General features: G+C 32.2%; 1 protein-coding gene across 2 annotated transcripts in view; it reads right to left on the bottom strand.

Annotated features, from left to right (window-relative positions):
• GRIK2 (glutamate receptor, ionotropic, kainate 2) overlaps window positions 1-21,539 on the bottom strand; it is a 567,868-nt gene that overhangs the window by 209,349 nt on the left and 336,980 nt on the right. For both annotated transcript variants that reach the window (XM_004673729.2, XM_012722222.1), the window contains 2 exons: window positions 5,311-5,454; window positions 1,034-1,141 (listed from right to left, as the gene is read on the bottom strand). In XM_004673729.2, coding sequence (XP_004673786.1) covers window positions 1,034-1,141; window positions 5,311-5,454 — 252 coding nt within the window. The remainder of the gene's footprint in view (window positions 1-1,033; window positions 1,142-5,310; window positions 5,455-21,539) is intronic.

Below are 21,539 nucleotides of genomic sequence, written 5' to 3'. Positions count from 1 at the left end.
TTAATTTATCCAAAGAAGTTTTCAAATTTCATAGAACAAAATATTTTTGAAATATTAAAACAAAATGTATAGCTCACATTATTCTATCTTGTTTATTAATATGCTATATTATTATAGATATCTGTTAACTACAACATCCAGGGTCTCTCTGTAATCCACACTAGAGCCTAGTGATGTTTTCACTTTGAGCTGAAGAAAAGGGTGGTTCTCAAATAACATGATGAGCATCAACATTTTCATAGTAATGTTTTGAAATCCACAGTGATTGAACTCTTCCATGTGACATATACACATAACACTAGTACATACTGATATAAAAACATTAAGAACAAGTTAAGCCCTAATATTATCAATTTGAGTTTGGAGTATAGACAAAGTAATTTTTCCACAAGTAAGGAAATTCGAAGTGACTATCTCATGAACATTGGATTTCAGTTTACAACAAAAGATTCCTGATTGCATGATTTTGGAAAAATAATAATAATCAATAGGCGAAGGTGATCAATTGCTGATGATATAGCTCTCTCTGTCTTGCAGAGCTACCTCAATCCCAGAAAAAGAATCAAGTAAGACAGATCCATAATAATATTTTTATTCATTATATGTTTATTAGAAATTAGTAAATATCTAATTTATTATGTGTAATATTAATTTAGATACTTTACTTAAATCTGATCCAGCAATGGGAAGATACCAATATCATGGCCTCTTACAAGTAGGAAAGTGTATGCAACCACAGGTATAAATATTTTGCAATTCCTACATTGTCTTATTGTTAAAAGATTTTATGTACTTCAAAGTATAAGAAAAGCCAGTGAAAAAGTAAGATATTTAAATTGTCTTGTTACCCCTTTATCCTTGAGTCCTAATTGTCAATTTTTCTATTCAATGGCATGAATTAAAGATGCATTTTTAGAATTACTCTAAAACTTTAAATGTCAATGAAATGTGACTACCAGAGGGAATAATTCTTTATTTCTTCACTAAAATGTTTCACTTAATAATTAAAATAAGTACTGAATGCCTCAAGTACCTTTTCCAGTCCTTCTTCCTTGAGACTGATCACGTCCAAATCAAAATCTGTTCTCAAACCATTGGTCTTGTTGAAGGTTATTCTACCTGTGAGACCCTCCCAATGTGCCTAGGAAAAAGAAAAAAAAATAGATTAGTAAGTAAAGGAAAATATAAAGATATTTTTCCACCGAGAAGAGGAATATTTTCATTTTTTCTCATAAGTTTATACTGCTAATGATTTATAAAACCTTTTTTAAAATTTCTCCTCTGAACTTTGAATGCATTTTTAAAAGCAAATGATCCTAGTCTCAGGGTGAAATATATTATACATTTTTCATTTTAACAGAATGTTCAAGGCATAACTTTTCTTTATTAGAAATTTAAAGATTAAGTTTGAACAGCAAATCTCTTTTTGAGAAGTGAGAAAATTTAGTCACTTATGATATATGAGGTAGTTAATATCTCAATGGGTATTAAAAATGAAATACTTTTATAAAATACCACTCCGGACTTCATATAATAACAAAATGTTTTTATAATGAAAGAAGCTATAACAGCTATGCTGTAAAATAAATTAAACATTTCCCTTAGAATAATTAACATATTGTTTTATTTTCCTTAATGAAACTGAGAGAATATCAAAATTACTTCACATTAAACTATAATTCCTATAAAATCACTCTCCTTGTAGAAGGAGGTGAGAATTTAATAATCTAGCTACATAGTGAGTTCAGCCCCTAGAGGTGAATAAATATCTGGGTTTTTAAAAATGTATAAAATGTTTTCAGATTCTGCTGGTTGCAGAGTGAAATTTAGATGTTCTACATTATTTGTCATTTGGAAATTACTTGAAAAACTAGTTACATATGAAAATTTAAACAATGTAACATGCATATACAACTATAATATTTGATACAAAAAGACTTAAAAAAGTAAAATTCAATATACTATGGGAATCATTTCAATAAGAACTATAAATACATACCATTATTACTAATTTATTAAAAATGTAAGGAATGTTCTGTACAGCTAAAGAGACATTACTAAAAACAAACAGAAAGATCACTAATTGGGAAAACATTTTCTCACACAAAAGTAGCGATAAAAGACTGATCACAAAAATATACGGAGAACTGATGAAACTCAACAAAAATGAAGTAAACAACCCCATCAAAAAATGGGCAGTAGAGTTAAAAAGACACTTCTCCAAAGAGGAAATGCAGATGGCCAACAGGCATATGAAAAAATGTTCAACATCACTCGTAATAAGGGAGATGCAAATTAAAACCACAATGAGATACCACCTCACCCCAGTGAGAATGGCACATCTTCAAACAACTAGCAAAAACAAATGTTGGCGAGGATGTGGAGAAAAAGGAACTCTCCTGCATTGCTGGTGGGAATGCAAACTAGTACAACCTATGGAAAATTGTTTGGAGGTTCCTCAAACTGCTAAACATGGAGCTTCCCTATGACCCAGCAATCCCACTCCTAGGTATCTACCCAAAAGACACAAAAACACTGATTGAAAAAGATACTTGTACCCCCATGTTTATTGCTGCTTTATTTACAATTGGAAAAACATGGAAGCAGCCCAAATGCCCAAAAGTAGATGACTGGATTAGAAAGATGTGGTACATATATACAATGGAATATTACTCAGCAACCAAAAAAGAGAAACACATGTCTTTTGCAGCAACTTGGATGGAGCTGGAAAAGATCATGCTTAGTGAGATAAGCCAGAAAGAGAAAGAAAAATACCGGATGGTTTCACTCATAGCAGGAGTATAATGGACCAGGCGAGAAAATAACAAAAATAATGAACAACCATAGACCAGAGACATTCTGTGGGGGTGGAGTGGGGAATGGGATCAAAAACGGGGGGGGGGGAAGGGAGGGAAATGCACGGGACTATGGTGGTGGCACAGGGGTGATTTGGTGATGGGAAACCCGTGGGGATTACAATTGAGATGAAAAAAAAATGTGCAAAATGATGTAAAAATAAACTTTTTTAATAAAAAAAATGTAAGGAATGATTTCTGTTTTTTTTTTTTTTTTTAAGATTTATTCATTTATGTATACAAGAGCTGGAGTGCAGGCCAGACATGCAACAGGGTGAGAGGATTCACCAGAGACCGAGTGGGGAGCAGAACAGTTAAATGGACTGAAATACATTGGTGCAGCAAACAGTGGGCAAGACAGAAGTTTGCTGCTGTGTCATGTGGGTCAGCTCCCTAGCAGGGGATTGAACTAGTGCTGCAGTGGTTGTGGAGAGCTTCATAGCATTGTGTCTTAATGTCTTAACTCCTCACCAGGAAGGGTCTTATTATTAATTTTCTTGGGCTTATTTGTAGGAGTTTTAAATTAATTTTAGGTTAATAAATTAGAAACAAAATAGAAAAGCTATAATACATTTTCAAAGGCATATTGAACATGTTGTCACTGAGTTCTAACATGTATAAACTAGTACCCAATAATAACAACATATTTTTAATCTATCTTCTTCTAAAAATAATTCATGTGGGTAACAAAAAATGTATATTTGTATAAGAACAGACAGTAGAATCAAGAAACACAAGTGTAGAAATATAGAACCATAAAACAAATTTGAAATAAGCTATAGCACAAAGAAATCCATACAAATGTAGATCTTGTGGTGAAAATTACAACTAATAAAATTAACTAACAAATTCAATTCTGAATTTCCTAGCAACCAAAATAATAATGAAAATATGCTAGAAAAAAAAATAACAATACATAGGGTCCACAATTTAAGACAACTATTCAGGCTAAGGAAACCTTTCCTGGCGCTGGCATTATGACACTGTGATTTAGTGGACAACCTCCTAATAAGCCCTACAAGCTACATAATAGTGAGTGTAACACTACTCTTACAGAACTATTGAAATACCCACAGACCTAAATACTCAAAATGATTTGTTTAAAAAAAAGCAACTGATGAGCTCGCCAAAATCAGGTAAGAGTTTTGCAACTCTCTGATGCTCATTTTCAAATCAGCAATCCATATAGAATGTGGAGCAATAAATAAACTGCATATATCTCAGGGAACATCATTTCACCTACCAAAGACTTCATAATAATTTGACCTAGAAAATTTTTGGAAAAACACTTGGAGATTCTTAATTGTGATGCCATTTGTACTTTTGTTTTTATAATGGATAATTTATTTTAAGATGATTGCTTCTTAATGGAAAATCTTAACAAGGTAATAACAAGGCCTGTGATATTTTTTTTTAATAAGAAAGATTGAATGTTTACAGCTTTTGGACAAATCAAAAGTATCCTAAGCTAAAGAAGGAAGTTATTTTATAATACAAAGAATAGGAAGAATTAGTATTTATATGTAATTTATGGAACTTTCTCTCTTCCTCTTTTTTTTCATTATGGGCATGTGTGGTCTCTAGGGCAGAAAGAATCTGAAATCATCTATAGCCATAAGAATTGTTACTTTCTTGGCCCTTCCTAGTGGCAAAACTGTTCAAGTGCAGCACTGAAAGCTAGTCACAGCCCCAGAAGTGAGAGTTCCATGCCCCAGCCGGAGATGATCCACTTGTCGCAGCTGACTTCTGATCTGCTCGATGCTCCCCTCAGCAGTATACTTTGTTAATCTGCCTGTTCTGTTCCCCACTCTGTCTCTGGTGAATCATCTTACCACCTCTATACATGTGGCCTGTACCCCAGTTCTGTATGCATAAATAAATAAATCTTAAAAAAAAAAAGAATTGTCGCTTCCTGGAACTTCAAGTAAACTATTCTTAAGAATCCACATTGCATTTCCTGTTAAATGCTAGTATAATCAAAGTAGCTGGACATTATATTTAGAAATTATACATCTAAAAACAATTGTTTAAAACTTGCAAATTGTATATAATTCAGTGTAGAACAAAAGGTATTTCGTCTATAAGAATTCACTGCATATTTTTATTGACTGAAGTATAAACATGCATCCTTTAAACATCTAAATCTCCACATAAATGAAAAGAAACACATTGAGAAGGTGAAAACTAATTTTGTGAATCACAGGTCACAGATTTTCATTTATTTACACAATCAAAGATATTTTGAAGGATAACTTCAATCTTATTTATAATGCAATTTATAATTTAATGTTCCTCCTTTTGTTCCATATTATTTATTAAAAATGTTAACTTCTATGGGGGGAGAGAAAAAGCTTGTTAAAAGAGAAAATTAAAAAGCAGCTATTAAAAAATTACAATTTTAATTCTTTCAGCTTCGGGATAAAAGAGACAAGGCAGATGTACTCGTCGGACATACCTCTTTAATGAGACTCATAAAGCGGGTCCCGAAGCGCCACGGTTTGTGTCGATTACACTGTAACGAACTGACAGTCATCTGGGGAAACTGCTGGACACCCACAGACACCACGTGCACAGCATCATACATGAGAGCGGCATCAGTCTGCAAGCAGAGGAAAAGGGTCATGGAATCAACACAATCTGCAAAATCCATGCCAGGAAGTTCGAAAGTAGAGTAAGAAAGGAGCAAGAGAAATACCTATCCAGTTCTTGAGTTTTTGTTTTTAATGTAAAGGAAAGAAATTTTCTCCGTAAGATCTCCGTAAGACATTGTGATCAAATGAACGACTCCATCAGATCCATCTGAACATTTAATCTACCCTCCCTTTCCTGGAATGATAACCCAATTACACGTTGCCTTAGTAGCTCAGTTGAAGCAGGCAATGTGTGAAGATTTTTATTTCATTTTCTGTTACTTCCTCTATCTATCTCTTCCTTAGTCTAACTGCACACTCTTAATGAATGAACTCACTACCATTTTGAATAATTACATAAATTACCTAAAGTATATAAAAGTAATCAGACAACAATTTTCTTGTAAAGTATTAAAAAAAGAAGTGATTTGGAAAGAGATTTACCCAGAAAGCTTAAAGGCATAATCTCTGATCTTTTCTGCAAATCAATTTTTCCAAAAATTCAATCTCAGAAATGATGCTATCGTTGTGAATCACAATACATGTATTACTTGTTTTCAAGAATGTAGCTTAAACCTCATACTGGTTTCTTTTCCAAAAACATCCACATGAATAAAAGTTCATGTTGGCTTCTCAACTAAAACAAATAATAGTTCTACTGTGTTGCACCTGCTCAAATGACTGACCACTTTAGAGGCTGATGATTAAAAATAAAATACTTGTTAAGTCATAACAAACCAGAGTCTCAGTGACTGTCAAGTGCTCTGCTAAATGGACCTTCACATTGTGCTTGATAGATCCATGCCAGGCTCACTACCTACAGAAGCTGGTCATACTAATAGAACTAGTGGCAATGAACTCTGGGCCATCTGCTTGGCATGCTTTGAAATAAAAGCATATATTTCCTCTTCTCATTCACACAATTAGTGAGCTGTGAAATGAATTCCAAAATGAATAGGAACCCTGTAGATTATAGTGTTTGCCACAGTACAATACAAAATGAGTACACAGTAGCTTTCATGCAAATGGATCCTAAGGAGCTTTACCACATAAAACGGAAAACAGCTAAAGAGCACAATGCAATGACAAAACATAATAATAATACCATTTTATAGTTCATAAATCCTTAGGGGAGATAGCTCAGATGCATAACCATCATTTTATAAATACCAGCTGACTACTTTTTCATATGCTGATAGCTGCATAGTGAAAACTGCAAGAGTAGAATTGATGCAGGCATGCATCATGAGCCTGAGATCAGACTGATGTTTGTCTTTAGCTGGAGTTAATATTGGGAGTACATATTTCAGAGCCCACATAGGTGGTCAAAAAAACAGTGAGTGACCAATTTGAAAGTCACATTTTGATTTCCAAATAAATAAGCTTATAAAACAACATTGTTAACAACAAAATGACATTTTCAGATATTAATAGAGTCAGATCAAAGGCAGTTTCATAGTTTTACCTCAAGAGAGAATTAAAAAGTCATATTCTTTTAAACTTAAAAGAATTTCTCTTTCTGGAATCTTCCCTAAGAAAATCAGAGATTATTATTATTTTTTTTTAACGGCTATATATAATGTTTATGTGGGGGGGGGGGAAGAGTGGAAATCTAGTGAATGTGGAAAATGCTTTCATATCACAACAAGAATATCTCATGTAATCAGTAAGCAGCATATTTTACAAAATACTCAGATGAGATATTATGCTTAGTGCAACAACAGATTATAGAGAACAGTATTTCCAACATAAACTATATTATACATCTTTATGAGTCCTTAAATGTACTATTTAAATTATTTAATTTTCAATATAATGGCTTAAAATAAACCACACTTATTGTTCCACTTTACAAAAAAGGTAGAGAGTAATTAATTCTTTAACCAAAATCACACAGCTAAGCATAAGAGAGGCTGAGATTCAGTCTTTTGACTACCTACTGCATATATGATAGCAAAGATTATTCTTGACAATTAGTAACCTATAGAATTTTTATTATTTTTCTTTTTATCCAAAAAATTAAGTGGAAGTTTACTAATCATCAATGTAATATTCCCACAATGGTACTTTGTATCTATTTCCACAAAACAACTAAAAGAACACAAACCATGGTAGTTCTACAGTCCTACCTTGACTTATGACTTATTCAATCTTTGTTGGCTTACATGAAATTTCTGGAATAGTAACTATATTTAAAATGACAATGACAAGAAAAAAAGTTTATCAATCTGAGTTAAAAATACCATATTTGGTAGATCAGGACACATAATAATTGATAAAAATATTGCATTCTTAAATGCAATGATAAAGGTAAGACTATTAAAATATAAGATAAATATGAGACAAAAAATGTAAATAGTTAAAACATTGCTTGTCAAATAACTTCAGAATGTCTAGTTTAAAAAATGTTTATTTATGAATGCAACAAATAGAATTTCTGGAATTATTCTCTTTGATATTTTCATCAGTTGAGAGTGCTTTCTTTGTCCTAGTCAATACTAATTTTATGCAATGATAAGGGGTTATTTTTTGTTTGCACTTGATATCCTGTCAGACTTTCCTTTATTCTATTCCTTGCAGAAAATACATATGCAAATTCTACCATCTCTGAAAAGTTATGAGATAAATAATGATTCATATATTTTTCTTACTTCCATTATAATGCATATGCTTGAAAGTTTGTCTTATATTAGTAATTAATTTTATTAGTTAATATTTATTCAGTATTCATAATATGTGAGGCCTTCTCTTAGACCATTTTTCTTTAATTTGTATAACCATTACCCACTTGGAAATCCGTATGATTTAATGTCAAATAAGAAACTGAAACAGAGTAATTAAGTAACTGCCCAAGGTGTCAACATGATGAGGTGGAACTGCTGATTTGAATCCAGACAACCTAGATAGAGTTTATATAGTGCCCTACTTTTAATTAAATTGTGTTAAATGATTTTGAAGTTATAGATTATAAGAAATATCCGTGTGCTTTAATGCATTAATTGATATAATTGTTGATAAAGAGTAAATAGTGCCATAATCACAATATACTCCAAAAGTTGGGAAAGGTATAAACTGTGAAGAATTGATAAATATGAATTCACAAAAAGAAATGCATCAAAGTAAGAGAATGGGTCTCCAGTATCTAAGTTAGAAAGTTACTGGTGTTAATTAGGAATAATTTCATGAAAAAAAAACACATTTCTTTTATACAATTGATGCTCAGATTTTCTAAAAACAAAGGAGACCTAATGTGTTTGTTAAAGATCAGGCTTAAGTATCCTTTCATATTTCTACCTCTGAATTACAGAGGTTGATTCAGCTGCTCCTGCTAAGCCTTTCTTCCTTTCAAGTTGACTGTAAAATTCTTTGCCTTGACTCCCCTTTTTATGGAAAATATATGGAAAGAAAGTTTGCAATAGAATAGCAAAAATATAGAATGATTCACAGACTAATTAGTTTGCCATCCATTTTTACTACTATCAAGTTATAGTGTATGTGTATTCTGTGTCACGCAATTATGTCTATTACTATGCACTATCTCATTTAATTCTCATAAAGACCACATAATTTAGGTGATCTTAGCACTACCATTTTAGAAAGGAGGAAACTAAATCTTAGCAAGGTTAAAGTAATTCTTTCCATGTTTCATCACCTTGAGCAAAAAGTTTCCAAAGAATAGACAAAGCTTAAATCTTAGAAATAGCACCAAATCCACTAAAATAAGATGCTGGCAGAAATAAGTTTCAGAAGCAAGACCAAGAAACAATATTCAGGCAGCACCTAGCTCATAGAACCACAGTCTGAATTAACAGAACTTATTGCTTCCAATATATCCAGGCACCTTAAATATCCTACCTAAGATTCAAATAAAAGTTCATTTGGCCTCAGGGTTAAACATATCTGCAGTATAAGCCACTGTATTAAAATCAAATATGTATATAATTTGGTTATTAAAATCCATATCAGGCAATTAGATAAAATCATAGTCATTCACATCCTAAACTACAAAGACAAAAACTATACAAATAAAAAAAAAAAATTAACCAGGCCCTTCCTGGTGGCGCAGTGGGTTAAAACACTGCACTAAGAAGCTTGAGCCACTTCCGAAAGAGTTCGATTGCCACCTGCCCCGGAGGAGATCCACATGGCGAGGCGGACTTCTCCTAGCCCGCCCCCTGCTCCCCTCAGCAGTGTACTTCATCGATCTGCCTGTTCTGCTCCCCACTCTGTCTCTGGTGAATCCTCTCACCCCCTGCATCTCTGGCCTATACCCCAGTTCTATATGAATAAATAAATCTTAAAAAAAAAAAAAATCAACCACGAAGACAAGGCAATCTGTCCTATTTTCTCTTAGAAGTATAGTTACCGATTACATAAAAATAGATCACAATTATTAGAAAGGTAGAGTATCAGTTTTCCCAGGGAATATAGCCCAGGAGAAGGTAATGCAGGTAGAGATAGAATTAGGTACAGACTGAACTATGAGAGATAGAGCAACGGGAGACCCCTTAAGAACTGACTACATTGGAGTTGGACATTTATTTTTCTTTTCAAAATAAGTTGATTAGCAATAAGTTTGTCAGTATTTTGTAAACCCTTAAAAATATTCAATGGCCATCTACACAATTCTCTTAGCCTATGATAATCTTTCTAAATAGGTGACTTGAAAAGATCATGAGAGGTATCTTTACATGCACTAACCTTCTCACTAACTTACTGCAGGTTTATCTTATACCTAATCTAATTTCTTCTAGGCATAAAGCGTGTAATGGGGATGTAGTGGAGGAGTGACAAATGCTAATTTCTATGGCTGAGCTATTGTCACAGAAATTGGTTTAGTCACCCAGTACTATTTCATCTATCTCAAGTAATCTCATGGCTGATGAGACTGTAAAGTATGGGAGGACAGTAAAATATGTATGTATGCTTAGATTTCTTTCATGTTCTGTAAAAGTCTACTGATGGTTTTGAATAATAGAAGAATTATTGATATTAGATTTTTCTTAAAACGTCAAATAATAGAAATTGCCTTAGTTAATATGTTTTTTAACTTTATATGTATAACTGGAATGTCTCTCCATATAGAAAAGTGGAATAAAATTGAATGCAAGGAATATTTAAATACTCTCTATGTACTTACATGTCATGTACAGAAAAACCTGCTACAATGCAGTAAAGTAGTAATTAACAAGCATACCCATACTGAGTGCATTTGTTATTTTAGTTTCTGATGACTATAATCATCTTCATTAAACATCTCCTGTGCAAAGTTCTGTAATATCTACTTTGTATCTTCTAGAAGTACAAAAATTAAAACATAGCCTTCATTTATCGAATCATAAGGCAAGTAGTTAGAAATAAACAATTCTGAATAATATATGACACATAAGGGAGCAGTGATAATAAAATCTGCCAGATATGTTAAACATTTAACAAAAAAGTTATCCAAAGTATTTATTTTTCTTTTCATCTGGGAGGCATTTTTTTGGAATTCTGTATGCCCTAGGTAATACGGTCTTTGTGTACTCCCATTCAATATTGGTTGGGAGTACCTAGAACAGAGCATTTTTCAATTTATCTTCTTCATTAGGGCAAGCAAGTCACACTTTTGACAATATAATTCTGCTTCAGTACTTTTTTCATATTTGAGTTCTTTTGATGTGGTCTCCAAATATACCCTTTATTGTATTAAATAATTTTCATTTAAATGTGATCATCATAAGTGTGATTGCAATAAACATTCGTAACTTGATTGTAGTGATGATTTCATGATTGAATACATATGTTAAAATGATCAAATTGTAATGTAAGTATGAGAAATTTATTACATGTCATTTTACTCCAGTGTAGCCATTAAAAATAAAAGGGTGTGCCTTTTTCTCGAAAGATGTTTCATGGATTTCATTTTACTTTAGATGTATCGAAAATTATTTTAAACTAAACATCACTGATAAGCATTCTCTTTCTTTAGATAGTTTACTCATAATTGTCTGTTTCCTTGCTTTTTATGTTTCTTTAGAGGTCACAAGCACCTTTTGGAATATAACCAGCCCTATATTTGTGATACTCTACTCAGAATTCCAAACATTGCCTCGCCCATAGGAAATGCACAAAGCAGGTCTCAAAAAATGGTGAATTCAACCAAAAAGTTCATTTAAACTGTAAAAGAAATAGGTGTTAGAGAGCTCCGAATAGCAATCACACTTTGCCATCCAGCTAAACTATATACCTCCCAGAGGTACAGTGAACCAAATCTGCCAGAAGCTCAAACCTGAGAGGAATGTGCGGGCAGCCTCTGTCCCATTTCTAAATGAATTTATAGTAACAGTTCCATGAACACATTTATCTTTCCATTAAATAAGTGCAGGCAGGTCCCCTTTGAGATCTGAATGCTAGCTGGCAGGTGGCAGATCCATTCCGGAACTCCCACGTCTCCGATTTTGCTCATTTCTGAATTCCCATCTGAAGTATAGTGCATAGCACAAAGTGCAGCATGGTCCAACAAATGGAACTGAAGTTTATAATTCTGGCTCTTTCATTGACTTGATCTGTTATCTAAAACAAATGATTTTTTAAAAAAATGAATTTCCTTAGCCTTGGTGAAAAGTTATCTGCTGAATCATTTCCTTCTTGGAGGTACAAATAGTTTCAATAGAAAACAGCTCAAACTTTGATTCTTCAATTAGATGTTGATATTAGAGATGATGGTGAAAGGGACAGATTCCAACCTCTGGAGCTCGTTGGCAGTCAGTACAGCTTAAGTGGAAGGGAAAATCATTTGCTCTTCAGAGTAAGGGTCAGGTCACGCATGGACAGCAGGCCGGTGTTCACGTGCTCAGCTGGCACACTGCACCCAGAGTTCTTGCCCCCGGCACAGAGCAGGTGCTCAGTGGTTGCTAACTGAACTGAGGGACTGATGAAGAAATGCCCTCAGACTCAGTCGGGAGCCGATTGTCAGAGACAATTCTCCCAGTTACACTGCAGCTGTCATTATACTTTCTGTGTTGTCGACTCTTTGTACTATTCGAAAAAAGAGTTCTTTACCAGCAGCTGCGTGGACTGCACAGACTGCATGAAATAATCCATCAAAGCAATTTGCACAATCCCTGGCACATGGTGCACAGGCAGGTGTTACACTATGATGATGATGATGATGATGATGATGATCGCCATAGAGCGGTAATCTCTTCAATATGGACACCATCCAAAACAAGGATATAGCTCAGAAAGTGTAATGTTTCAACCCTCTGTACCTACTGTTAGCCTAAATGAGGGAACAGGACTCTAGCTGTTCAAGAAAGCAAATCAAACTGTGGAAGGAGGAAGAGCAGGAAGGAAATTATCATATTCCAACAAACTGATCACTACAAAATGTGATGTTGAGACAACACAATTGAGAGCTCAAGAGAGAAGGAAAACACTGGCTATTCAAGTGTTTTCTGACAAGCACAGAATTGAACTACAAGTAAAAGTGGGAAAATAGTGTTGTAAGTTCTTGAACTTGTTGCAAATGAAGGACTAGTAATTCTCTATTGTCACTGTGATGAAATCTGCTTTAAACTACAGTGTTCAGTTTCTTTATCTATATACCAAAAGTGTTAGAGGACAGTAAGAGGGGCACACTTTTCTGGGAACCATGCTGTTACAAAAGGAGGGGCTGGAATCGGAAGATTTTAAAGTTTTCAACTGATTTCAGAAAATTTACATTTCATTGTGATTTCATTTTGGTTTGAACAATGTAATCATAATCTCAGTTAGCTATCTTTTTTTTCTGTAACTTTTGCCATGTTAATAAATTTACATAAAAATTTTATACAAATGAATACAGGAAATAAAAAGTCACTTTTCTTCAGCAATTGTTTGCATTCATATTCTACCCAGTTCCTGCCTGATTCAATAACATCTGCCAATACTTGTATTTTATTCTTATTTTAACTCCATCCCTGTTAAACTTACACATCAAAACCTACATTTGCTTCCTAATTGCAGAAGAAAACTAAAATCCTTCTTTCCTACCCACTGTCATTCACTGAGATTACAGTGTTTTATTTTCTTTTGTCATAGAACACAGATATGTGTATGTTTCATATTTTTAATTGGCCAGAGAGATTCCTACATGTCATATTAGTTAAAAAAAAAAAAAAAGAAAAAAGAAAGAAAGAAAAGATCCAGAATAGGTTTGATCAAATATTGTATGAGAACTTTGATCAACTCTATGACGACTCCACTGATAAGGCACTCATTACCTGAAAAGCTAAAAGGAATAAGCTTAAAGGAATAAAAAGAAAGAAGAAAGGGAAAAAAATAGGCTCTGTTCAGCTTCACAACCAAACTGACGAAATAAAATTCAAAAATGCTGTGAAGATCAAATGAAGGAGACCTCAGTGGATGCTAATGTAACTGGGATTCAGAAAGACAATGGCCTTGGCCAAGATTAATTACATGAGTGATTAACAGATCTATTTGTTTGGTGTTCCAGTGAATTTGTGAATTTGAATAAAGGTCTGTTTCTTCAAACCAATGCCCTCAGGCTTAAAATAAAACCTACCAAAAGGTAGTGATAACTAAACTTTTGAATAATCAGTAAAATACAGTCTAAAATGTGGTCACTGCTAATTTTGATAGTAAGAATTTTTATCCTTTATGTTTATATTTTACAATTTTAGATTTTCAATTTTTAAGGACTCTTGCTGGCTATATTTTCCTTAGCAACAATTAATAAGATAATTTACATATAGCATCATTCTCCTTTAGGATTTTAGAGCTTTTTAAGGGATAAAATTCAGTCCATATAATTTTAAATTTACAATTGTGAAAGTTTTAGAAGATGACTATTTTGCATTCTTTCTGATAATTATATGTATTTACCATGAATATGTTATATATTTCTCTCATTTCTATATCCAGTTTTAAGATAAAAGTTACCCAACAGAAATCCCTACTTGTTCTTAATACCAGACTTTCTAAATTCCTTTACACACTTACCTAAAAATTCCAAGAAGTTTAGATGTTTCTCAAAACACTGTGTAGAGAAGCTCTTCACTTTTTAAATATAAATGATTAAGGAACAGCTGTGAAGCAGGTTAGAAAATGCTAACAGGTTTTCAATTAAAAGTTTCATTTAGCTAATGTAATTATTCTTACCTAATTAAATTTTTTCCATGAACATCAGTCCATTGAGATATCTCATGCTCTTCTAAAATGTTCCACGAAGTTCTAACATACATGAACCACGCACTATTGATGGTTTGTTAATGAACTCTCTAGCAACAATGCACTAGCCTTAATAATTTAGGCCCAGTTAAATCTTGTCTACTTTGGAACTGCTAATGATCTAGAGGAGAGTCAATATCAAGGGGAAGTATTTTTTACACTTTCATCTGGTCTTCAATATATCCAATTATCTTGCATTTGGAGTTCAAATTAGTTTGTTGCATTTAAAAATTAATTACTCATCAATATTGTTTATATTTACTTTTTCAATATTAAGTATTAAATTGATTTTTGGTAACAGACTAATTCTAATTTGAGACTCAGGAGTATGCAAACCAAATATAATGCTGAATGTGGGTTTATGGATACAAATGTACATGAAAACAATAATTCTAAATGTATATAAAAATTGAGAAATGAGAATTTCATATATCATCAAGCCAAACCAAGAATTAAATTGTAAAGTTTTGTTTTAAACATGACTTGAATAATAATACAGAAATTAATATAGATATATCTATAAAAATAAAATAGTGGAGTTGCAAATATTGATATATTTTGTGAACTGCTGTCCTTATTGTGTGTTTAGCTTTGTGTATTAGACTTAATCTATAAAAATTACATTAATAATTCTCAGAGAAATGTAAAAACAAATAATTTTCAAAAAACCTAATGATAATTAAATCTTTAGTTTTGTGACATATTACTCACTATGGGAAGTCATACTATCTTTCTGAACTTCATTTTTCTGAACATTAAAATAAGTAGAATAGTAATCAACTTCACAGTTGTAAAGATCGTTAGATAAATTTATAAAAGTGTGAACTATACAGCTCTTTAAATAAGTGATAATTATGGAACAGAGTAACAGAATCTCAAGTATGTTAGCAACTGATGATATCAATTTAGATCAAGCAGAAATCTTTTAGTAAAATAAAGACAAATTTGTATAGTTCTATTTTACAGTATACCTGGGGTCTCAAGTTCAAAGACTTGGAAGATCTTCATGACTTTAATTAGCATGATTACTTTCTATTTTGAAATTACATTGCATTAACTATTGTTTTATTGCCATGAGGAAATGCCTTTGCCTTCCATTCTTAGGCTTCAAGAATATATTTTTTCCCAGATGAACATTTAGAACCCCCTTTGTTTAATTATTCATTTTTTGTAAGTGTTTTAAAGTATTATTTATTCACTTAGCATTTATAAATTCTGGTATTATGTCATTGACATAAAATAGAAGCATGAACATGGGCAACGATACTGGGAAATCAAGGAAAATTTAGACCTTTGGGGTGTTTGCAGTAGCTGAGTGGTACAAACAAGTAAACCAATATCCTTAATATAATTTCTTATATAGGGTAAAATAGTGATATCTATTATTGTCTGGAGTAGTGCCTGTATTGATCATGGTTTGAAATTTTTTTTTTATATGCATTTATAGTTTCAAAAAGAAGTAGTGGGGAAAAGCTAAGAAAACAAATGTTGGAAAGTAACCTATGCTTGAGGAAAAAGGTCAAAACAAAAATTTCACTAACTTTTTTTTAATATACTTTATTCATAATCAGAATCTCCTCACATCTCCTTCTGATCATTGGAATGTCCTTTTAAAGAATACATATTACAAGAATTTCCTAAAGTTGAAAATGTATATATCATTTCAAGTTAGAAATGAGTTATATGGAAGACTCAAAAAGTAAACATGGAACTCACAAGACTGACAGTATGATTCTGATTATGTCATGCATTATCCATGACAGGCCCTATTGTCAGCCTCTTCAGGTAGGTCTTACTGGCACAGCCCTCTTTCTCTATAGTCCATTTTTTGACCCAATCTCCTACCTGCGGTTGTGCTAGGTATGGTTACAGCCATGACTTCAGACATGGTCAAGGAACAAATACCTGGCTCATCATTTAAATGCAGCCTATTAAGAGAAACTTGTAAAGGGCTACATGCTTTCACCTGTGATTCTATACTGTTAGATATAATCTTTGATGCTACCTCTGCACCTCTTAGAATGAGGAGGCAGGTGATAGAGAGGAAACTGTGCCCCCAAATTCAGCTGGATTTGAGGACCAATGACTTTACTTCATAAACTAAAGGACCACTCTTGTGTCTTTTTGCTTATAATTCATTTTAGGAGAATTTTAGACAACTGGAATTCAAAGAATCTTGATTAATGCAACTTTGACTTCAGTTTCCTCAGGGATTTTTTTTTAATTACTTCTATCTCATAGAGTGTGAATATACATTTTTTTAAAAAAATAAAATATACTTAATACCATGTTATATATAACTATAGTATGAAAAGGTTAAATATATTTACCAAATATATGATTTTATCTTCCAATTATTAAGATAATTATTCACAAAAAAATCAATACAATGATAAAATTTTAGTTAATTTGTAAGATTTATCTATCATAGAGTGAATTTGTTACACTTCTAAAAGCACAAAATGTAGCCAGTGTGAGAAGACCCAGACGTACAGAAGTATATACTATGCCTGCCAAAATATATGGATCAGAATTTCATCTGAATGAACATTACCCTTCCCACTGTGAATCATACAGGTTCAGGGATAATCAGAATGTGAACTGAAGCAAAAAACCCTAATGGAATACAGCTGTGACCATCATTAAGCAAGAAATCATAGAAGACAACAAAAACCAATGCAAACTAACATTCTATGATGCCCTTTTAGTCAGTAGGTTAATAGACTGACATGAAAATTGGAAATGACCGATTAAACTGTTATCAGCTAACTCTGGACATTTATGCTTCTGAGTTTTATATTTATGAAACAAATTATAAATCATAAATCAGGGCATAAAATACTTTCATTACAATAACTTTTTTTTTTTTTTTTTTGCACTGAAACCTACGACTCTGAGGAATTTATATCAAAGTAGACAAAGAACAGGAGGTTAAAATGATGCTCTTTTACTCAGGAGGAAAAAATAGTTTGATAATCATCACTTGCTGGATTTGACAATGAAATAGCTGCAGCCAAAGTAAGAAGGAAGAGAAAACAAACAACAAAACTCAGGAAAGTCAGAGGAATAGCAATTCTACTGAGAAATTAGCAACAAGTGGATATTAGAAATGTCTTAAGACCCATAAAGGAATGGCCACCAGCCAAAGAAATGATGCAGCAGTAAATAGGAAATGTCAGAATATCCTTTCTTTATTACCTGACACAAATAAATTTTATACTTTCATAAGAAAAAGAAATTCAAATTAAGCAACATTAAGGATTAGTTCAATTTCAGGCTTAGCTGCACCCATATCTGGTTGAGAAGCTCATGGAAGGGGGTCCTAGCACTGACTCAACTCTCACTGACTGCACCTGACTGTGATCAGGACCTCAGGGCATGCTGCAGATACTCTCTGCATCATGACAATTATGCATCATGACAATTATGCTGTTCTTTGCTTCCTTGATAGCTCCTTTCCTCTCAGAATTGTGGTCTTCAGTGTCTTCATGTTTCTTTTTCAATTCTTAAATATTAACTACCTAATGAATATTCACTTTCTTTTCATTTGAAGAGCAAATTACCACAAATAAAAGGATCAGTCTATATTAAATGCTGAGAAACGTTCAACACATTTTATACTTAGACATTTGTACCTACTTTTGTTCCCAAGAAAGTTAGTGCAAAACTATTACACACATCCATCAGGCAAAGTATAAGAATAGAGTTAATTTTTATTTCATTAGTCTTTGAAATTAGTCAACTCATGACTATTATTGGCTTGAAGCTAAATGAATGACATTTACTACAGATATTTAAAACAGAAGAAATAGGCATAGCAATTATAACTTTAATCTGTTATATAAGTTTTATAGTGTATGCCACAAATTATATTTTGATTTTTATTATCAGAAAGAGGGTAAATATTTCACAAAGAAATTATTTAATCAAAAGTTTACTTTCTATAACGTCTACTACATCGGACTGTAGGAAACATTTTATATGTATTATTTAACTTATTTTTCTTTTACAATCTTATTATGTAAAAAAAAAAATGCATCCCAATAGACTGAGTCTCAGTTGAGATACTCAGCTGAGATCTGAACCCATGCCTGTTAAATTGCAAAGATTATGCTTTTCTCTACTACATTATGATAACTATGATAATATAGATTGTTGTTTTATATAGCAGTGCCTAAACAACATAACATAAGCATCTGTTTTAGAGACTAGTTCCATTCAAATTACAGTAATACAATGTGCTCTGACAAAAAAAGATCATTGAAAAGGTAACGTTCATCCAAGGTTTTCATCACTGGAAAGACAGAGTTCATTTTTTGATAACACAAACTAACTTTCCTAATCCACAGGTGACAGAAATATCAGTAAAATTTCTAAGTAAGAGAGATCTCAATTTCTTCACCAGACATAGGTGAATCATGACTTATTAGCACCCTTTGGTTTGGTGATAAAAGAAATTGGTAATAGTATTTTGGAGAGTAATCTGGAAAGATGTGTCTAACACAAATGGGGGCAAGGACAGTATACTTCCACTTGGAGAGTTTACTGAGTGAAAACAAAAAGGTAAGTGCACACACACACAAATATGTGCATTACACTAAGGCTTACATATACTTTTAAATATAGAACTTCAATGTTCCTTATAAGTTTAAGCAATTTATATTTTTTATTTATAGAAATTAATATTGTAGCAATATTAACAATATGTAGAAATTTAGACACTAGAGCTATATTTGTTGGCATGTAAAGATGAATGTTAAAATTCACATATCCATGTTAAAAAATAAATTTCCACTATAATTCATTTTTCACAGATGAACATTATTAATTATTCAGTAAGATATTTCAGAGTCCACCATTTATGCCCCAAATTTCCTTAGTGGTATTCTCAACTGTATGAATCTTAAACACAAACACAGATAGTGTATCCCTTTTGTTTAAATCAACTTGGTTTAAAAAAAAAAAAACTTGAAACATACCCTTCCAAAATTAGTAATAACATTTTAACATTAACTTTTAATTCTATTCTTAAAATAATAATTGCTCAAGTGTAAAACTGAATATGGTTATGCCTCTCTTATTAATGTAAGTATACCTACATCTGGCTATCTTCATAAACAAATATACAAAGAGATCATAATGAATCTAAAATGTTTAAAATAGTAATGAAATTATAAACAAATTAACTTTCTGTTTTGTATTTCTATATTATGTTATAATACTAAGATAGAAAAAATGCTGACATTATTAATTTGTGACAGAAAAGCAGTCTTATTGATCTTTAATATTTAAAAATTATAAATGTTGTGCCTATGTATAGTAATAATTAATAAACCAAAGCAAATTAAAAATTCTAATTAAAAGTAGCAGTTGTCTATTCTGAATTCTAGATAATATTCTAGTTATGAGTCACTTCTAAGTTCCCTTAAGTTAAACTATACATTTTCCATCTTCTCAAACATTTGCTCAATCAGAAGTAAGAACCATGCCCAATGATTGCCAGTTAGATCAAAAGAACTGTCTAGATGCCACCTCCGTCTAAAGACAAGTTTGAACAACTGCAAACCAACATCCAGGCACTCTACTGTGTCAGGGAACATGAATTATTTTCTAAATAGGGACATCAAAAGAAATAAGTGATTAATCAAGTAGTATCTTAAAGCCTTTCTACAAGCATTGTTCTGTTAATTAACATGGTGTATACTTCCTGCAAATGAAGCCCTGAGCTATTAAATAAAATTACAGCAGCCCTCACTAAGTATGGGGCTCATTTGGAAGAGCATTAATATGCTTTCTTTCTGTCTTGCACAGTCATTAGTAGGCAGTTCAGCTCCAGAGGATGACACTCCCAGAAGTCATTTGGTTATAAAGACATATTGTATTTACCTAAAACAGTTTGATAATTATATGTCAGAACTAGATATTTTAAACATTATTGTTTTTATGTGTTTATTTGATCCAAATTTATCATAAAATAGAATTTGAGATTAAACAGAACAGATCTAATTTCCTATCTGAATGTACAATAGAAATAAAATATGTGTTCATTTATGCCAAATATGATTTTGATGGTGGTTTTAAATATTTCCAGAACTATTAATGATAGCTAGGTATCCTCAATGATGTTAAATCTTTAATCACAAGATTAGAAAAAATATTAAAAATCATTATCAGAAAACAATAAACAATATAGCCAGTTTGCTTTTTAAAAATATCTATTAAATATTAAGACTGATTTTCTTAGGTTGTTCTACAAGAAACTTCCCAAACACATTGGTCAGTTGTAATAAGCATGTGGAATTAACTTACTGTGCAAGTTATTCTATTAAAGAATAGTAACAATCAGGGTTAGTTAAATAACTTGCATGACCCAGTAAAAAACAAAAATGTCTGGCCCCTTTTCAAATATTAAAAAGAACTGCAAGATGACAACAGCACGTCATTAAAATTAGCATTGGTTCAACCTAAGCCTGCCTCCTGTGAGCCTATACACCATCCACACTCCTGAAACCAGCCCTAAAAACCACACTCCTCTTTCAGCTCCAACTAGTTTCAAATAAAGTAAAAAAGAAAGAAAAGAAAAGAAGTTATTTTCCATAGACGATAATTAATTCATCTGGCTACACTTCTTAAAACTTGAGTGAACAGGGGGAAAACTACCTGAAACCTCACCATATACTTTGGAGTTAATGGTTTAATGTTAAGAGATCCATGACTCCATCAAAAGAGGATTGATTGGGTAAAAAAATACAGATGATTCCACTGGTTGAATAAGTTCAATATGATTAGAAGGTAGTAACTTCTTTGTATTAAGAGATATGCAAAAGAAATGTTCAACTTC

Source organism: Condylura cristata, unplaced genomic scaffold (assembly GCF_000260355.1).
Source record: "Condylura cristata isolate star-nosed mole 26May11 unplaced genomic scaffold, ConCri1.0 scaffold00001, whole genome shotgun sequence".
NCBI classification, from domain to species: Eukaryota; Metazoa; Chordata; class Mammalia; order Eulipotyphla; family Talpidae; genus Condylura; species Condylura cristata.
The sequence above is the reverse complement of the archived record's forward strand: the minus strand, read 5'-3'. Positions and strand labels throughout refer to the sequence as shown.